The sequence below is a fragment of the Trachypithecus francoisi genome, unplaced genomic scaffold (genome assembly GCF_009764315.1).
Source record: "Trachypithecus francoisi isolate TF-2019V2 unplaced genomic scaffold, Tfra_2.0 Lachesis_group2, whole genome shotgun sequence".
NCBI classification, from domain to species: Eukaryota; Metazoa; Chordata; class Mammalia; order Primates; family Cercopithecidae; genus Trachypithecus; species Trachypithecus francoisi.
Genome location: NW_022681465.1, coordinates 14,353,067 through 14,369,497, shown reverse-complemented (window position 1 = coordinate 14,369,497; position 16,431 = coordinate 14,353,067). Strand labels below are relative to the sequence as shown.

Sequence of the window (16,431 nt, the reverse complement as noted above, 5' to 3'; positions counted from 1 at the left end):
TCATTTTTCAGGATTAAAGAGAACAGAGCTTCTCAGGCTGTGATCTTCTAACAGCTTCTGAACCATATCTGAAGCTGGCCTGAGACTGGGCTACAGGTACAGCTTCCTCTATTCAGGATGCACTCCCCCAGGCTCTGAAACACTGGCTCTATCTAGGACACTTGTAATTTTGTGGCTTCGCTGGGGGAAAAATGTATGTTTTTGTTTCCTGATCTGGTTCAATGAAACTGGAAGTACTTTCATATACTTACAATAAATACAATTTTTTTAATATTAAAAATTTTTTTCTCTTTAAAATAGTATTAAGATAAATGAATCAATTTTTTTTTTTCAAGTATCAAAATGTCCTGGAAGAAAAACTGCAACTAATGCTTCTGGTTGGTTTGTTTCCTAGTTGAAAATATTCAATATGCAGCTAAGTTTTACAAAAGTGAGTCCTGAAGTCAGAGAGGGGAGTGGGCCTGGCTGGTCTCCCATTTAGTCTGTGCTGCTACCTTGGGGAGGCCATGGCAGGCCCTCACTGGGCAGAGGCCAGCGTGCTGGTGCCTCTTCTCTGCATAGCTCCATGTGGATCTAAAGGTCAAGACTCCGAGAGCACCTGAGTAGATTTCACCAAGCCACATGTTTAGGGTTTGACTCCTTTCTTGTTATTCACTAATGACGAGACTGAGCAGAGCCAAAAAGGTCTGTTGTTGTTAATGAAAACAGTGCTGGAGATTTAGACAAGTGGCCAAGCAAAGGCATCCAAGAGAGTCCTGCGCAGGGCTGATTTGGCCCTCGCACCACAAACCAAAACCACTCCCCAGGGCAGGCCTATAGACAGGCCCAGGGGAAGCCACACGGCCCACTATGGGCAGAAGGTCCTTCCTGTGCCGAGGTGACTGAGGGCAGGCTACGCACAGCCCTGCCATCCCCAGCCCGAGTGGCAAGGACTGCTGATGAGTTCGAAACCAGAGACAAGAAATAAATATTAAGAGGGTGTGCTCTGCAGGTGTCTGTCAGCAGTCACAGAGGAACCACAGGGCAGCCCAGAGGTATGTGGAGGAGGCCTTTGGACCGTCACAGCCACCAGCTGTACAGAGTGGCCAGACTCCAGGAGGGCAGGCTCACCCCCGGAGGGGAGCTTTGGCTCCTTTTGTCAGGTTCCCAGGTAAATTTGCACTCATGCGACTGGACTGACTTCTGCTCGCACGGTGTCAAAAAAGAGAGCTCCTCCTAAGCACAGAACCCAGAACCACTCTCTTTTTGTTGAAGAAAGATAAAAAACACCTGTAATTTCTTTCTCCTGTCCACATATAAGGTGCAGAAGTCCATGTTTAGGTAAGAACTATGGATAATCCAAGAACATCTCTTTGGGGGGAAATTGGGTTTTCTATTATCTAAAATGCTATGACCATAAGTCAGGATTATTCCCACTCTGGGAGAGAGAAGGGCAAGAGAGAGAAAAACGGAAAGAGAAATGGAGGAAGCAAGGAAGAGAGAAGGTAGGAGAGAGAGAAGGTGGGGAGAGAGAGAAAAGGGGAGGGTGAGGACAGGAGGAGAGGGGAAGGACGAGAAGACAACAGGGAGGAAGAGAGGGAGGCCTGCTGCCTGAAGCTGACGACTGTGCCTAAGCTGAGGACAAGGGAGTGCTGTGTGCGACCCAATCAAGGTTTAAACACCCCAAGACTGAGAGAAAGCTGTGCTGGCTTCCTTCGGTTCTGCTCAGCGCTTGCTGTGCTCTGCTCCTGCCACGGGAGCTGCCTGCTCTACTGTTTCCAACATTAGGGCCCAGGGTTGAGCATCCCCTGGCCTCCTAGGGATGATCCAATTCCAGCCTCCAGGAACCCTCTCTCCCTCCCGGACCCCTCCTGGTGCAGAGGGTGGGGTGTGGGTGAGGACACAGGACCTGAGCGGGGCAGAGACAAGAGAGCACTGGTGCTGTGGAGGAAGCCAAGGGCTCCCACAGGCAGGCAGGCAGGCAGGCACCGGCCACGGGACACTCACATCGATGGCGTCCCTCTCGAAGATCCGCAGCTGCAGGAAGAGCTCCAGCTTGATCTTGCGCTCCTGGAAGAGCTCCTCCATCTGCGACTGCGCCTCGTCCAGCTGCTGCAGCACCGTCTCAATGTGGTTGATGGAGCTGTTGTGGGGGGTCTTGTTACTGGAGATGGCAGAGTCCCTGCGAGAGGGCACAGAGAAACAGGAATTGGATGAGAAAGTCACACATTGTTAGATACCAGATCCGGCCACGCAAATCTTCAGGGGAAGAAAGCTGGCAGGAAGCTGCACTGCTTGTCTCAGAAAATGGAACGGGCGGGCTGCTCCCCTGTAAAACAATATTAGGCTTCCTCCTCAGAGCAATCCTGCTGAATCTGAGGATATACTGAAGAACTTCTCTGGCATTTTCTGAAATCACTCTGTAAGAAGGCTAATAATTATAGAAAATCACTTTAGAGTTGTATTTTTAGCCACTTTTCTTGTTAAGTAAAAAATGGATGATACCTGGTTAGTATAAACGACAGAATCATATTGGACATGAGAGGTTAACCTTTATGCAATCAATTAAGCCTTTATTAAGTAACTGCCTGCTGTCTCTCCCAGCAAAAGTGACCGTCATGTAAAGTTATCAGTCAACGACTTGAGAAACTGTCCTGAGTGATACAGTAGGGGGTTAAATGGTCCCCCTGACCCAATAAAAAAAATCTGCTTCCAGAGGAAACAAAACCAACCCTGGCTCTGCCTCCATATCCTGCTTTGAAGAGCACTTGGGGGTGGGTGTCTGCCCCTTGCAGGCCTGGCTGAATCTGGACGTTGGGAGGTGAATACTGCTGTCCTCTAGACCAGCCTGAGGGCGCAGTCCTCGAAGGCTCACATTAATCTCGTTTATAAAGAAGTGTCAATAATTACTAGTTGGATGCTAAGAGAAAATATTAAAATTAAATTATGTGGCTTATTAGTCAACGTTATAACGAAAACTATTATGAAGTTAAACTGTAAGGAAGGAGGGGAAAAGAAAAGAGAGAAGAGCCATTTCTCTCCTTTGCCTTCACGACGCTACTTGCTCTGCACTGAGCTGGACAGAGAATCAGAGCTGACTGCTCACAAGAGTAAAAGGGGAAGGGGAGTCACAGGCAGGGTTTCAGAATCTGTTTGGACCAGGAGAGGGGTGAGGCCCACCTGAGCTGCTGGATGAGGTCCTCCCCTTCCTTGATTACGTTGACCGTCACCTGCAGGGTGGTCTGCTGCTGCTGGCCGAAGCGCTTGATGAGGTCCTGCACGGCCTCCACCGACTCAGCATACACGTCGTCCAGCAGCTCCTTCTGCAGCTCCTCCAGCCACGTCCACAGCTGGGGAAGGGGAGAGGTGGGTGAGGCCGGCCGGCCTGGCTGCACCACCAGGTGGGCCGCCCGGTGTCCAAGTGGCCCCAGCGGAGACGGTATATGACTTGCCCTGGGAGGGGAATGGTGACAGACCGCTCCCAGAGGGAAGGAAGGAAGGACAGGAGGGAGGGGCATCCAGTCCCACTGCCAGCGGAACACATGCACAACAAAAGCAGCATGCCACCGCCACAGGGAGGAAAATAAACAGGCGGGCAGCACTGTCACAAAGAGAAAAAGGAAAGGGAAGGGAAACTGCTCTTTCCCATTCTCCTGAGGCTCAATGCAGAGTGCGGTGGAAATAAGAAAAGATTCTCAGTCCACAGAAACATCTGCTGACATAAGACACCTTCTCTGACATGTCTCAGGCTCTTACTTAGCAGGTGGACACTTTTATTTCAACTTTTCATTATTAAACCACTGATTTCCCCCGGAAGCACACAGAAGGAAGTGCACAATGTGGTGAAAGCAATTCACCACCGAGCCTGGCCCGGGACCAGGGTGTGGAGCTAGGGAGGTGACGGCACCAGCCCAGGCCCCACAGTCAGGCTGCCAACAGTTCGGGCCTTTGACGGAAAGAGTGTGCATGCCGAAAAGACGCAGACACCTCCACTGCCACCACCATCAAACAGGCTGCTGGAGACCTAGATGAGCAAAGGCACCCTGGAATGACAGTGGCAAGAACGACTTCGGGCCTGGTGGGAGCTGGGGAGCAGAGCCTACTTCCTGCAAGTCCATTAACTCCTGCAGATCTCTGGGGTACTATTCATGGAACCGAAAAAGACAATTAATTACACTAAGCAGGCCCTGGTGGCTTGGCAGTGGTTTGTATGTGGAGAAAATGCTTTCAGCCTCCTCAGGGACTGAGTCAGCTCACACATCTTCTGCATGCCTAGTGAGAACAGCCGGCTCAGCTGGCGAGACGGGGCAAGTCGGGACCTCCCGCTTGACACCCTGTCCAACGCCTGCTTCCTCAAGGCTCTTAAGTCAAAACTGTACGTGCAGAAAGAAACTGTGTGTGCATGTGGTCTTCTGTTTCCAAGCCAAGCTTTTTACAAAACAGTTTTACTGAGGACTAACTGACGTACTATAAGCTGCACAAATGTAAAGTGTCCAATGTGAGTTCTGACATTTGTCTACGCCCAGTTCACCGTGAGCCTCTCCCTCATCCCAAAGCTGGCTGATGTCCTCTGTCCTGCTCCCTCCCTGGCACTCACCTGTTCTCAGCTGCTAGAGATTACCTTGCATTTTCTAAAACAATTTCTAGAACTGGATGGGACAGTATGTACTCTTTTTTTTTTTTTTCTGTCCAGCTTCTTTCATTCAGCATAATTACCCTGAGATTTATCCACACTACTGTGTGTATCAAGGGTTCATTCCTTTTCGCTGTCGAATGGCAGTCCCTGTATGTACGAAACCACAGTTTCTCCCTTCATCTGCTGGTGGACATCTGGGTTATTTCCAGTTTGGAGCCACTACAAATAAAGCTGCTATAAACATTTGGGCACAGTCTCTGTATGAACTTATGATTTCCTTTCTTTTAGATAAATATCTAGGTGTAAAATAGCTAGATCATATGGTAGGTGTATGCTTAACTTCCTAACAAACTGTGAAGTTTTTCCAAAGTGGTGTATCATTTTTACCTTCCCACCAGCAGTGTATGAGAGTTTCAGTTCCTCCACTTCCTCACCAATAACTGATGTGGTCATTCTTTTTAACTTAAGCCATTCTAAATGAGTGTTATATCTCACTATGGTTTCAATTTGCAATTCCCTAATTATTAATGATGGCAAATCCAAACTAAGCTTTTAAGTGTTCTTTTGCTGTCAAACATATCTTTAAAAACACACTATTACCAGATGACTTAGTTTCTCTGAAATATGCATAGAGAAACTGACTTCCATTTGTAACAAAGAAAATCTTAGTATCAATTCCGTACTACAATTTGCTCCCTGAGCAATATTTACATACATAAAATATACTTTTATTGTTATTTGCAGGTCAATACACATTCAAAATACAGCAGGCCAATTTTAAAATAAGAAAAGTGCTGGCAAAGAAGTTATTTTTCAGTCCTGTTACTCAGTGTCCTAAGAATTAATTTTACTGAAAATATTAAAGTAAATAAAACATTTGTTAACTTTTCTCATATTATCCACCTATTTTTTGTGTCTAAGTTATCAAATTTCATACAGTTCAAGAATTTTAATCAATGGGGTCTTAGAGACAGGCCAGTTCAAAATTTCCATTCTCTAGATTAAGGAAGAGAAGTCCCAGGTGATGAAGTGATATGCCCAAAAGCTAGTATCAGAAAGAATACTTCGCCACAGTTGGCATCAATATTTAATTCCACACGAAAATGCCACTCATCAACTCACCAAATATGAACTGATGCCCTGCACCATCTATAAAGGGTCTATAATCAATAAGATGCTTTCTTGTTCTTTTGTTTTCCTCTAAATTCTCATGAACACGGCAGCTGCATTTATAAATAGGAAAGATCATAGCATGAAGGACTCTTCCAATTTGCACTAACATTTCCCATGAAAAACATTCTAAATTGCTAAGTCACATAGTATAGTAGTAACAGTATTATAAGACTTAGGGTAAGGCGATCTGGATTTAGGAAATGCTTTACAAAGCATTAGCTGTGTGACCTAAGAGATCACTTACTTTCTCAAGAGACTCGGTTTGCTAAAACAGGGATCCTAGGAATGCTAATGCCACCTCAGGGCGTCGCTACGAGAAGCAGATGAAAGGGGACACATTGGAGGGCTTCACGTCAACAGCAATGCTCTGGACAGAATTATTACCCTGGTTATAAGGATGGACTTAAATTAACTGAACAGGCAAGATTTGCTCAAAGAAACCAAGTATGTGCCAACTTGGCTGCACTGAGCTATAACTAACCAATTACCAGAAGAAGGCTGTAATGTTTCACTAAAGAGTCAAAATATTTAATCAAAAACATCCATGACATTATCCAATCCATGGACATTTCTACTTAGGATGGTAACCTGCTTTCCACATGCAGGTGGTGGGGTGGGGTGGGCAACTGGCCACACACAGAGGGTGCCCACTCACTCCCAAGGCAAACCCTTTGAGTCGCATGCAGCCACTGCAGCCTCCCACCCTCCGATTCCTCTCCTCAGATGGACACTGATGAAAACACGGTGCTGCGCAACTGCGTTGATTCTGCTCACAAAGAAAATAAACCATTGATTTCACTCCTTTCTCTCAAAAATCTCAAGTGTATCTTCCGCCTGAATACAGTACTGCTTCACTGAAGCTGCCCCCACCTTGTCACTGTCCAATGGGACCCAGGAAATGGAGTACTCCCGGGTCCCCTGCCGGTGATAACTATAGTACTAATTAATGGACAAAAAATGGAGAACACTTGAGGAATCAACAGGGGACTCTGCAGAGTCAACTTATTATTCTGTCCCACTGCTGAGATGCTAGCAACAGTGCTGCCTCTGCACTTCATGTTCAAACTGGGAGCAGAAGTGAATGGTTTAAGCAAATGTACATCTGAAAAAGGTCCTCAGAAAACTGGTGACACTCTACAATCCTGCAGCCCATTGCTCTTCTCTCACTCCAATCAAATTGGAAGAAATGTAGCTGAAAATAAAGGTAAAGGAGCCAGTTCTGACCCAAATATTAAACCTGCAGCGCAGCAGGAGGGCGTCTGGCTCACTTGGTGACAAGTTGCCCTTCTGGGCACTGAGAAACCAGGTCCCCTGCTGGCAGGAGCCAATGGTGGCCTGTGGCTGTAGCTGCACTCTCCTTTAGCTAGGTTCTTATGCCACTAATAGAAATTGGTATCTCTTCTTTTAAATCTGTTGAGAAAACAAAAACACTTTAAAAAAAAAGTCTACTAGAAAAACAGCCAAATCGGCAAAACAGAACAAAATTACTTAAGGCAGCAGTAGAGAATCTGCATATCCTGAACAGGACACATCTTGTAGCAAGGCCCTGAAATACAGGTGTCCCAACCACCCTCCCAGCTCTGCTCAGACAGGAGGGGTCAGCCCCCAGCACCGCTGGGCCCTCTCCCTGAAGCCCTGCCAGCCAAGGCTCAGGGACATCTGGGCCCTGAACTGGGAGATCAGCAACCTGTCCTGACTCATTGTGAGGCCTCACTCAAGGACCCAACTTGTGGTACAGGAAGCGGGGGCAGGCTGCCCATTTGGGTGGGGACCTCTGCAAAATTCCTCTTCTCCAGCAAATACTACCAAAACTACCATTTACGATACAAAAGCATTTTACCAAGTCTCATTTTTATACTCTGGTGAAGAGAAGATGAGAAATGACCCGGAGCTGGCTGCATGCACAATGCATAGCTGTGCTTCTATACAACTCCACTGCAACAGCCTGAGAGTGACTATGAGTGCTTCTTCCATAAACGATCACTCAAATCAAACACTTCTCCTAAGAGGTAACAGACAATAATGACTAAGAGTGTAGGCTGTGAAGCCAGATTGCTTGGGTTCGAGTACTGACTTAACACTTCCTAGGGTGTAACTTTTGACAAGTTACCTGGATCCAGCTGTTTTCTCATCTATAAAATGGGCATGGTAATAATGCCTGCTTCAGAAAGTTGCTTGGGGCTGGGTGTGGTGGCTCACGCCTATATTTCTCAGCACTCAGAGATCGAGGCGGGCAGATCACCTGAGGTCAGGAGTTTGAGAACAGCCTGGCCAACATAGTGAAACCCTGTCTCTACTAAAAATACAAAAAAATAGCTGGGCGTGGTGGCATACGCGTGTAGTTCCCGTTACTCGGGAGGCTGAGGCAGGAGAATCACTTTAATTGGGAGGCAGAGGGTGTAGTGAACTGAGATCATGCCACTGTACTCCAGCCTGGACGACTCCGTCTCAAAAAAAAGAAAAGTTGCTTGGAGGTTTCAATGAGAAGACAATGTGACGAAATAAGTAAATGCTAGTCACTGTTACTGTTTTTGTTCTAAGAAAAACTCTTTTCATAATAAGAAAAATCACAGTTTTAAAATCTTTCTCTAGATTAATTTTTCAAAACACATTTGGGTTCCTACCAATTGTTCAAAATATGTCACTTGGTCTAGTAAACTTAACATCATCCCACATTTATATCTTTTTACTCCTAAAAATAGCACAGTATGAGGAAAACGTGCTAGAATTAGTCTGTTAGAGTCTATAGAAATCACTTCCTCTCAATTCTAGGGGAAGTGCCATGAATCTTTAGGGGTCAAACGTTTTCCCTTACACCTGGTAGTTAAAAAAAAAAAAAACCACACACAACTAGTGTATGCCCCGCAACATCCTGGATATTTTACCGCACACTGGATGTGCTCACCCTCCCGCTGGCCGATGAAACCAGTGAAGAGCCACAGGTGCCGAGGAGACCACGAAGGAACTGATCCTGGGACCATGACATTAAAAAAGGGCAAACTAAATGAGGCAGAAGGAGCAAGGCCACATTTTAACCATTTAAAATACTTGCCCCTTTGGAATTTTTCTGTCTGGTCCTACAGGAAATATTCTCATTCAATTTGGAGAAAAAAGTCTTAGATAAAGGTCACTTCTAATATCAACTGGGGGTGAATGGGCGCATATCATAATGAAACACCATTCAAGGAAAGTCTGTTTTTAAGTTTTTAAAATGGTGTATATGATGCCTAAAATATCCCTGAATAAAGAAATGAGAAAAACCCTCTAGGATACCTATAAAATTCTTACCATAAACTTACTAAGAGAAAAAATTATACTTCTGGGCATGCTGCAAATTTATAACAAAAAGATAAATCTTTGCCCAGCAGCAAGAGAGTTGTGTCCTATGGAAGTTCACAGCAGTCTGGATTCTACTGAGAAACATGAGCAGGTCTGGCAGCAGCAGGGTTAGGCAAGGCTGCCCCCTGGAGGTCATCAGAGCTACTGCTGGCCATCTCTAGCCCAGGGGATCTGTAGGCCAGAGTGCTGGGTGAAAGAGGACCTGAACTCAGTCCACAAGTGGGGTGCAGGTGTGTACAGGACCTGGCTCATGGACCAGGATCCACACAGAAGGATGACTAGGAAGGGACGTAGAGTTCTGTGGTGAAAACCTGAGTGATTAAGATGTGGGAAGCCTCCCACAGGCCTCTATGGGCCCCACAGCTCTGCTGGAAGAAATTCCCTGAAAAGCTAGCTTTGAGATGAAAAGGCCCCCTCCTCACTACCTGGAAAGGGAGACCCTGCCGCAGAGGGCTCCGAGAGGACCTGGCTGGGGTGGAGGACCCTGAGAAAGGACCAAGACTCCAGTTAAGTGGAAACTAGGATCAGGGCCCTAAGCTGGGAATTGTTGCAGCTGCAATCTTTCTGTGCTCCCCAGTGGGGTACGAGCTGATGCAGTTTGAACCCAGGCTATAATCAGTGTCTGTCTGGAGGTGGGCTATGGAAGGAGGGGCCCAACACATCTGCTGGGGTCCTTATCCCATGCGTGGTCTTGGGAAATTCTTGGAGCACCTATCTTCAGTTTTCTCCCGTATGAAATGAAATCATTATACTACATACATCTTCTCTAACTGGAAAGTTAGAGTGAAAATCCACATGTGAAGTATTCAACTTCAGCAAGCACTTGGTGAACAGAAGCTGCTGCCATTGGTGTCTGTTTCCCTACTCTTGTTTTTGACAAAGACAATCATCTGGGTACTTGTGGTAATGGGCGAGCCACAGGGCCAGCAGGGGAAGTAGGAAAGCCACAGCTTCCCAGAGCTGCTGCAAGGCAGAAGCAGAAGTAGGAGTTTCAATGGCAACTTGCAGGGGGAATCTCAGAGGACAATCACTATGCACATAAAATGTGATTCAGTTTCAGGTATAAAAACCAGGGAGAAAAACGGAACTGCCTCAACCATGTGCCGCATGTTCCTCTCTCTGAAATGACGAACTGTACTGTGGGTCCACATGCCTGAGGCTTGATTGAGGAAGAGTATGAGTTTGGGAAGCACCTTTTCATTCTTCGGTAGGTAGAATAAAACATCCCTTAATACAAGGGTCACCAAAGCGTGGGCTGCAGACAAGTATTGGTCCGTGGCTTGTTAGCAGCTGGTCTGCACAGTGGGAGGTGAGCAGCAGGCGAGCGGGCATTAACACCTGAGTTCAGCCTCCTGTCAGATCAGCAGTGGCATTAGATTCTCACAGGAGTGCGAACCCTACTGTGAACTGTGCACGTGAGGGATCCAGGTTGTGTGCTCCTTATGAGATGAGAATCTAAGTAATGCCTGATGATCTGAGGCAGATCACTTTCACCCTAAAACCATCCCTGTCCCCACCACCACCGCTGGTGTGTGGAAAAATCGTCTTCCACAAAACCGGTCCCTGGGGACAGCTGCCTTAATATGATCAAAGAAAATTTATGAAGGATGTATGGGGTGGAGGTGGGGAGGAACAGAGAACAAATCAAAGTTAGCATCATGAAGTAATTATCCATGCAAACGCATTACATGTAAGAAAGGAGGAAAAAGCAGAAGAAACAGGGGCATATTCAGGGTAGCTATGCACATTAGGATGGGGCAGTGCACGGACATTCCAGCACCGGAGGGTGGACGCCCTGCAGAGGCACGAGACTGAGTACGGTGAGCCACAGGGGATGTGGTGATGACACCCAAGTAGGACAGAAGACGGACGTGACGGACCTGGGGCCAAAGCTCACAGAGGAAACAACATGGACTTAAACTAACCAAATGGTATCAAGTCTAAAAGGAGAATTTGACTATGGGAATTTTTTATTTTCCTTCCATTGCCCAACATCCCCACAAGATAAGACACTCTCTTCAGCAAAAGTTGTTATCCAGGGGTGTCAAGCTTGGGAAATGCTGCTCCCCTATCCTCAGGTCACCTGGAGAGCAGCCATAGTCTCTCACTGCAGCTGGCCAAAGCGTAATTCCTCCTTGCCGTGACAAGTCTTCAAGGACCTGCAGACAGTGTCCATGCTCCCGCAGCCTGCCTGCCTTCCTCAGGGTGACATTTCATTTCTTGAACTCTGCGGGTATAGCATGACCTGGAGCTCCTTTGACACCAGCTCACTCCCCCCCAACATTCTCCCCTTTCAAAGTATACTGTGCAGTCATAAAAAAGAAGGATAGCACGTCCTTTGCCACAACAGAGACAGAGCTGGAGGCCGTTATCCTTAGCAAACTAATGCACGAACAGAAAACCAACTACACATGTTCTTACTTACAAGTGGGAGCTAAATAATGAGAATACATGGACACAAAGAGAGAAATAACAGACACTAGGACCTACTTGAAGGTAGAGGCTGGGAGGAGGAAAAGGATCAGAAAAAATACCTATTGGGTGCTATGCTTAGTACCTTGGTGAAGAAATAATGTGTACACCAACCCCCTGTGACACGAGTTTATCTCTATAACCTGCACATGTGCCCCTGAACCTAAAATAAAAGTTAAAAATCAACATTTTTTTAAAAGATGAATTTTGGTTTATATTAAACAGAGAAAGATAAAAGTTCAACTCGTATGTTGAAAGCAAAAGATGGAAAACAGGACTGGCTTCTTCAAAGGCTCATCTTGTAGAACTGCCTCTTGGAAACTTCCCGGTAATGTACTAAAGACAGCAGTCGCCACGACTCTCAATTCCGAAGGGAAGAGCACAGCTTAACCTTGGCCGCTTCCGTGGGATTCCCAAAGGTTTAATGAAATGACTCCTCTAAAAGAGTCTGAAAGTAAAAGTCTTTAACATTTAAAAAAAGGAGCAAGGAAAGGGATGTGGAATAATGGGGTAAAACACACACATGCTCATATGCGTGCACACACACACGCAGGAAAAACACACACGCCCATGTGTGTGCACACACATATACACACAGGAAAAACACACGCTCATGTGCGTGCACACACAAACACGCAGGAAAAACATACATGCTCATGTGCGTGCACACACATACACACAGGAAAAACACACATGCTCATGTGCATACACACATATACACACAGGAAAAACACACATGCTCATACGGATACAAACATGCGGGAAAAACATACATGCTCACGTGCATGCACACACATATACACACAGGAAAAACACCTGCTCACATGTGTACACACACAAAGATGCAGGAAAAACACACACGCTCATGTGTGTACACACACAGACACACAGGAAAACTATGTCCATGTGCGTGCACACACACGCAGGAAAAACACATGCTCATGTGCGTGCAGACACATATACACACAGGAAAAACACATGCTCACGTGAGTGCACACACATAAACATGCAGGAAAAACATGCTCATGTGCATACACACAAACACGCAGGAAAAACAGGCTCATGTGCATGTCTGTGTACACACATGCAGAAAAAACACATGCTCACATACGTGCACAGACATATACATGCAGGAAAAACAGGCTCACGTACGTGTGTGTACACACACGCAGGAAAAACACACAGGCTCACATGCGTGTATACACATATACATGTAGGAAAAACAGGCTCACGTGCATGTCTTTGTAGACACATGCAGAAAAACACACATCACACATGCTCACATACGTGCACATACATATACATGCAGGAAAAACAGGCTCACGTGCATGTGTACGCACACGCAGGAAAAACACATGCTGATGTGCGTGCACACACATATACAAGCAGGAAAAAAACACATGCTCACATGCATGTGCACGTACACACAGATGCACGCGCACACAAGAGGAAAATGGAAAGGGCATTTTCCTCGCCAAGGAGATGTTTCTAGTAGAAATAAATAGAACTGTGGCCAGCGCTTGCTGAAAATTAAACACAAGCATGACTCCGCAGAAATGATATTTCATCAACTGTTGAGCACTAAGAAGTCTGAAGAGTGTATTAAATAATCAGTGTAATCTGTTCGAGGATATTATAATTACGGGTTTCCAGGGCATGTTCTTACTAGATGATCATTCTGGAATATGTCCTGTTTGTATTACTCTCACACTCCTCAAGTCAGTTGTACCCAGTGTGGACACATTAAACTGATGTGATATTCACTAAGCAAAACAGAACGACATAGGGCCTGGACAGCTGAACACAACACCCACACGATCCAAACAGCAACCAGAAAGCAAGACAACGGCTTCCCCTGGTCACCACAGTGGAAGGAGTTATTTGGGGGCATGACAGCATTGTGGACTCAATCAAATAACATATGTAAGCCCATTTCTTCGTTAAACACGTGCTGTTGCCACCTGTGTGATTCTTATTCTGTACTGATTCAAAACACTCATATATTAAAACTGATTAATGAAACTTTCTGTGACTGATTTGTGCTGTGATCTGTCGGGATCTGAATCCTATCATCTGACACATCTGACAAGCCCTTGTCAAGATTTGATACACTCACCTTCCAAACCAATTCAACCACTCACAGGCTTTCTGCATGAGAACAGACAACCTGCAACCTGACGCTGCAAACTCCCTCCAGCACTGCTGACGTCATCCACTCACCAAACCCTGCACTGACAGTCTCACTTGCAAAGCTTTTAATGCAGCAACAATTATTTTGGCTATGGCACTAAGCCTGTCCTTGCTATATGCTGGAAATTTGCCCATTTTTAAGAAAAATCGCGCTGAACACAGCAAAGTAGTTTTCCGGATGCCTGAATTGGGATGAGCAGTCTCTCCAGATGTCACATACAGACATAAAAGTTCTGAATAGGTTACATGCAGTCAGTTAAAAGGCAGGACTGCACTCTCTTCCCCTACACACCTATACACGCAGGAAAAACAGGCTCACGTGCATGTGTGTACACACATGCAGAAAAAACACACATGCTCACATGTGTGCACACACATGAACATGCCGGAAAAACAGGCTCATGTGCATGTCTGTGTACACACATGCAGAAAAACACACATGCTCACATGCGTGCACACACATATACATGCACTCCTCCCCTGGTGAAACCAGGGATTAAACTAGTCTGTTCTGCATGACCTCAGGTCCACCTGAGATGACTGGTCTATCACTGCCCGTCACTACCTCTGTCAGTCAGGACGTCTGATCTAACTGTGGCTCTAGACTGGAAGTGACTTCCTTACGTACCTGTGGGGTATGAGGACTCTCTTACTATCAGAAGCTTGCCTCCTGCCATCTTCTACCTTACGTACCTGTGGGGTATGGGGACTGTCTTACTATCAGAAGCTTGCCTCCTGCCATCTTCTACCTGGAGATCAGTGTGGGACGGTGAGCGTTTTGGTCTCGTGCTAACACCCTTGGCTGATTCTTTTATTATAGCCATTCAAACAGTCTAATTCTAGTAACTATGCTAAGAGACAGCGCATATTGTCCTTCCTTGTCTACAAATTACATGGTGAAAGGCCTGGTCAAATGCCCACCCACTAATTCCACTACATGTCCTTCCCTCAAGCCAAAAACCTACTAAAGAACAAAATAAAGTTAATGCGTAATAACTTGTTCATTCACTTTTCTTGACCAGTGGTTTAAAAATTGTCTCTAGAACTCTGCCTAGGATTAACCTCATTCTGAGTAATGCGTGAAATCCACCTTCTTTAAAAAGCATAAGTTCGTTTTCAGCTTCTGGAATCCCCTCACTTTCCCACAGTTGCTTGGACTGATATGCTCAACATGGGGATACAATTATCAAGTTCTTTTGGTACCCAGGGATCTGATTTGTCCTAGAACAGAGGCTTAAATGTACTAAGATTAAATAAGTCTTTCCTTACAAAGCCTTCATCATCTGGGCTTTCGCTTCTTCTGGCCCAGGTCTGGAGAGTGTCCCTTGAGGAGACCAAGAGGGAAAGTGAGAGATGATGGGGTCTGCTTTCTGCTTGTCGTCCACCAACATCACAGCTCCCAAGCAGAAAGCTCAACCCTTCCTTGGGCTTCTGGTTCTGAATTTTATACTTCAACAAATGGAAGGGAAAACAAACAAATGATAACAAAATCCAAAAATCCTTATCAGTCTCTCCAAGCCTGGATTATCTGGAGCCTTTAAGCTGTCCTGGCAAAACTCTAGCTAATACATTGTTGGCCAATCTCTCTACCTGTTCAATAAGAACAACGGCAATCAGTGCAAATGTGTCGGAAATACACACAAAAATACACACAGGTACGTTTACCTCTTTCCTCACTGAACCAAAGACTTGTGGTTCTTTGATAACAAAATATTTAGTTTATGAAGCTGAGTATCAAAATAAGAAACAGAACCATAAAATGCCCTTTAAAACAGAAATTTAACAAGTAAACAGGGCTGGGAGCAGTGGCTCATGCCTATAATCCCAGCACTCTGGGAGGCCCAGGTGGGTGGATCACTTGAGGTCAGGAGGCTGAGGCCAGCCCGGCCAACTTGGTGAAACTCCGTCTCTACTAAATTGGTGATGGGTGCCCGTAATCCCAGCTACTTGGGAGGCTGAGGCAGGAGAACTGCTTGAGCCTGGGAGACAGAGGTTGCAGTGAGCCAAGATCACACCACTGCACTCCAGCCTGGGCGAACGAGTGAGATTATGTCTCCAAAAAAAAATTAAGTAAACAGGGCTATTCATGTACACCTATTTCTAATTGGGCATTTTAAGCCTTTAACACTGCATCTCTTGACCTTGTGTTGAAGTGTCTCACCTTTTACATTGCATTAATCAAGTCCTATCGACAAACAGCTAATTAAAGCAGATATTTACAACCCTCCATTTAGAAGTGACCCTCAGCCAGAAACTATAAAATCTGAAGTCAGTGGGCAGTCTTATATTTTCAATCAATCCCTACTGAAAAACTGCGTTACAAATGAAGATAATATATTGTTAATTCCTTCACGCGATAATCATCTACTCGGTGACTATGAGGTGTCAGGTATATCAGTGCTGCATGGTCTTCCACAATAACTTCTAAGCTCTCTGTTGGCATAAAACTTTTCTCTACTTGAAAATATTGATCTGATGTTAAAAATAGAAGTTATATAAATTTAAACCACAATTTTACATCATCTTACAGGAAAAAATTTAGTGTTTTAAGTTATTCTGATAGAAGGACTTTCCTTTCAGGTAATATTATAATATACTCTTTTCCCACTGGCCAGTACAAATGCTTTATAAATGTTTATTTG

The 16,431-nt window shown here is 45.4% G+C and overlaps 1 protein-coding gene across 4 annotated transcripts in view; it reads right to left on the bottom strand.

The window, feature by feature from the left end:
- The window catches only part of TRIO (trio Rho guanine nucleotide exchange factor), a 371,755-nt gene that overhangs the window by 147,999 nt on the left and 207,325 nt on the right, over positions 1-16,431 (bottom strand). For all 4 annotated transcript variants that reach the window (XM_033178811.1, XM_033178812.1, XM_033178814.1 and 1 more), the window contains exons 12-13: positions 3,160-3,329; positions 1,987-2,161 (exon numbers count right to left, since the gene is read on the bottom strand). In XM_033178811.1, coding sequence (XP_033034702.1) covers positions 1,987-2,161; positions 3,160-3,329 — 345 coding nt within the window. The remainder of the gene's footprint in view (positions 1-1,986; positions 2,162-3,159; positions 3,330-16,431) is intronic.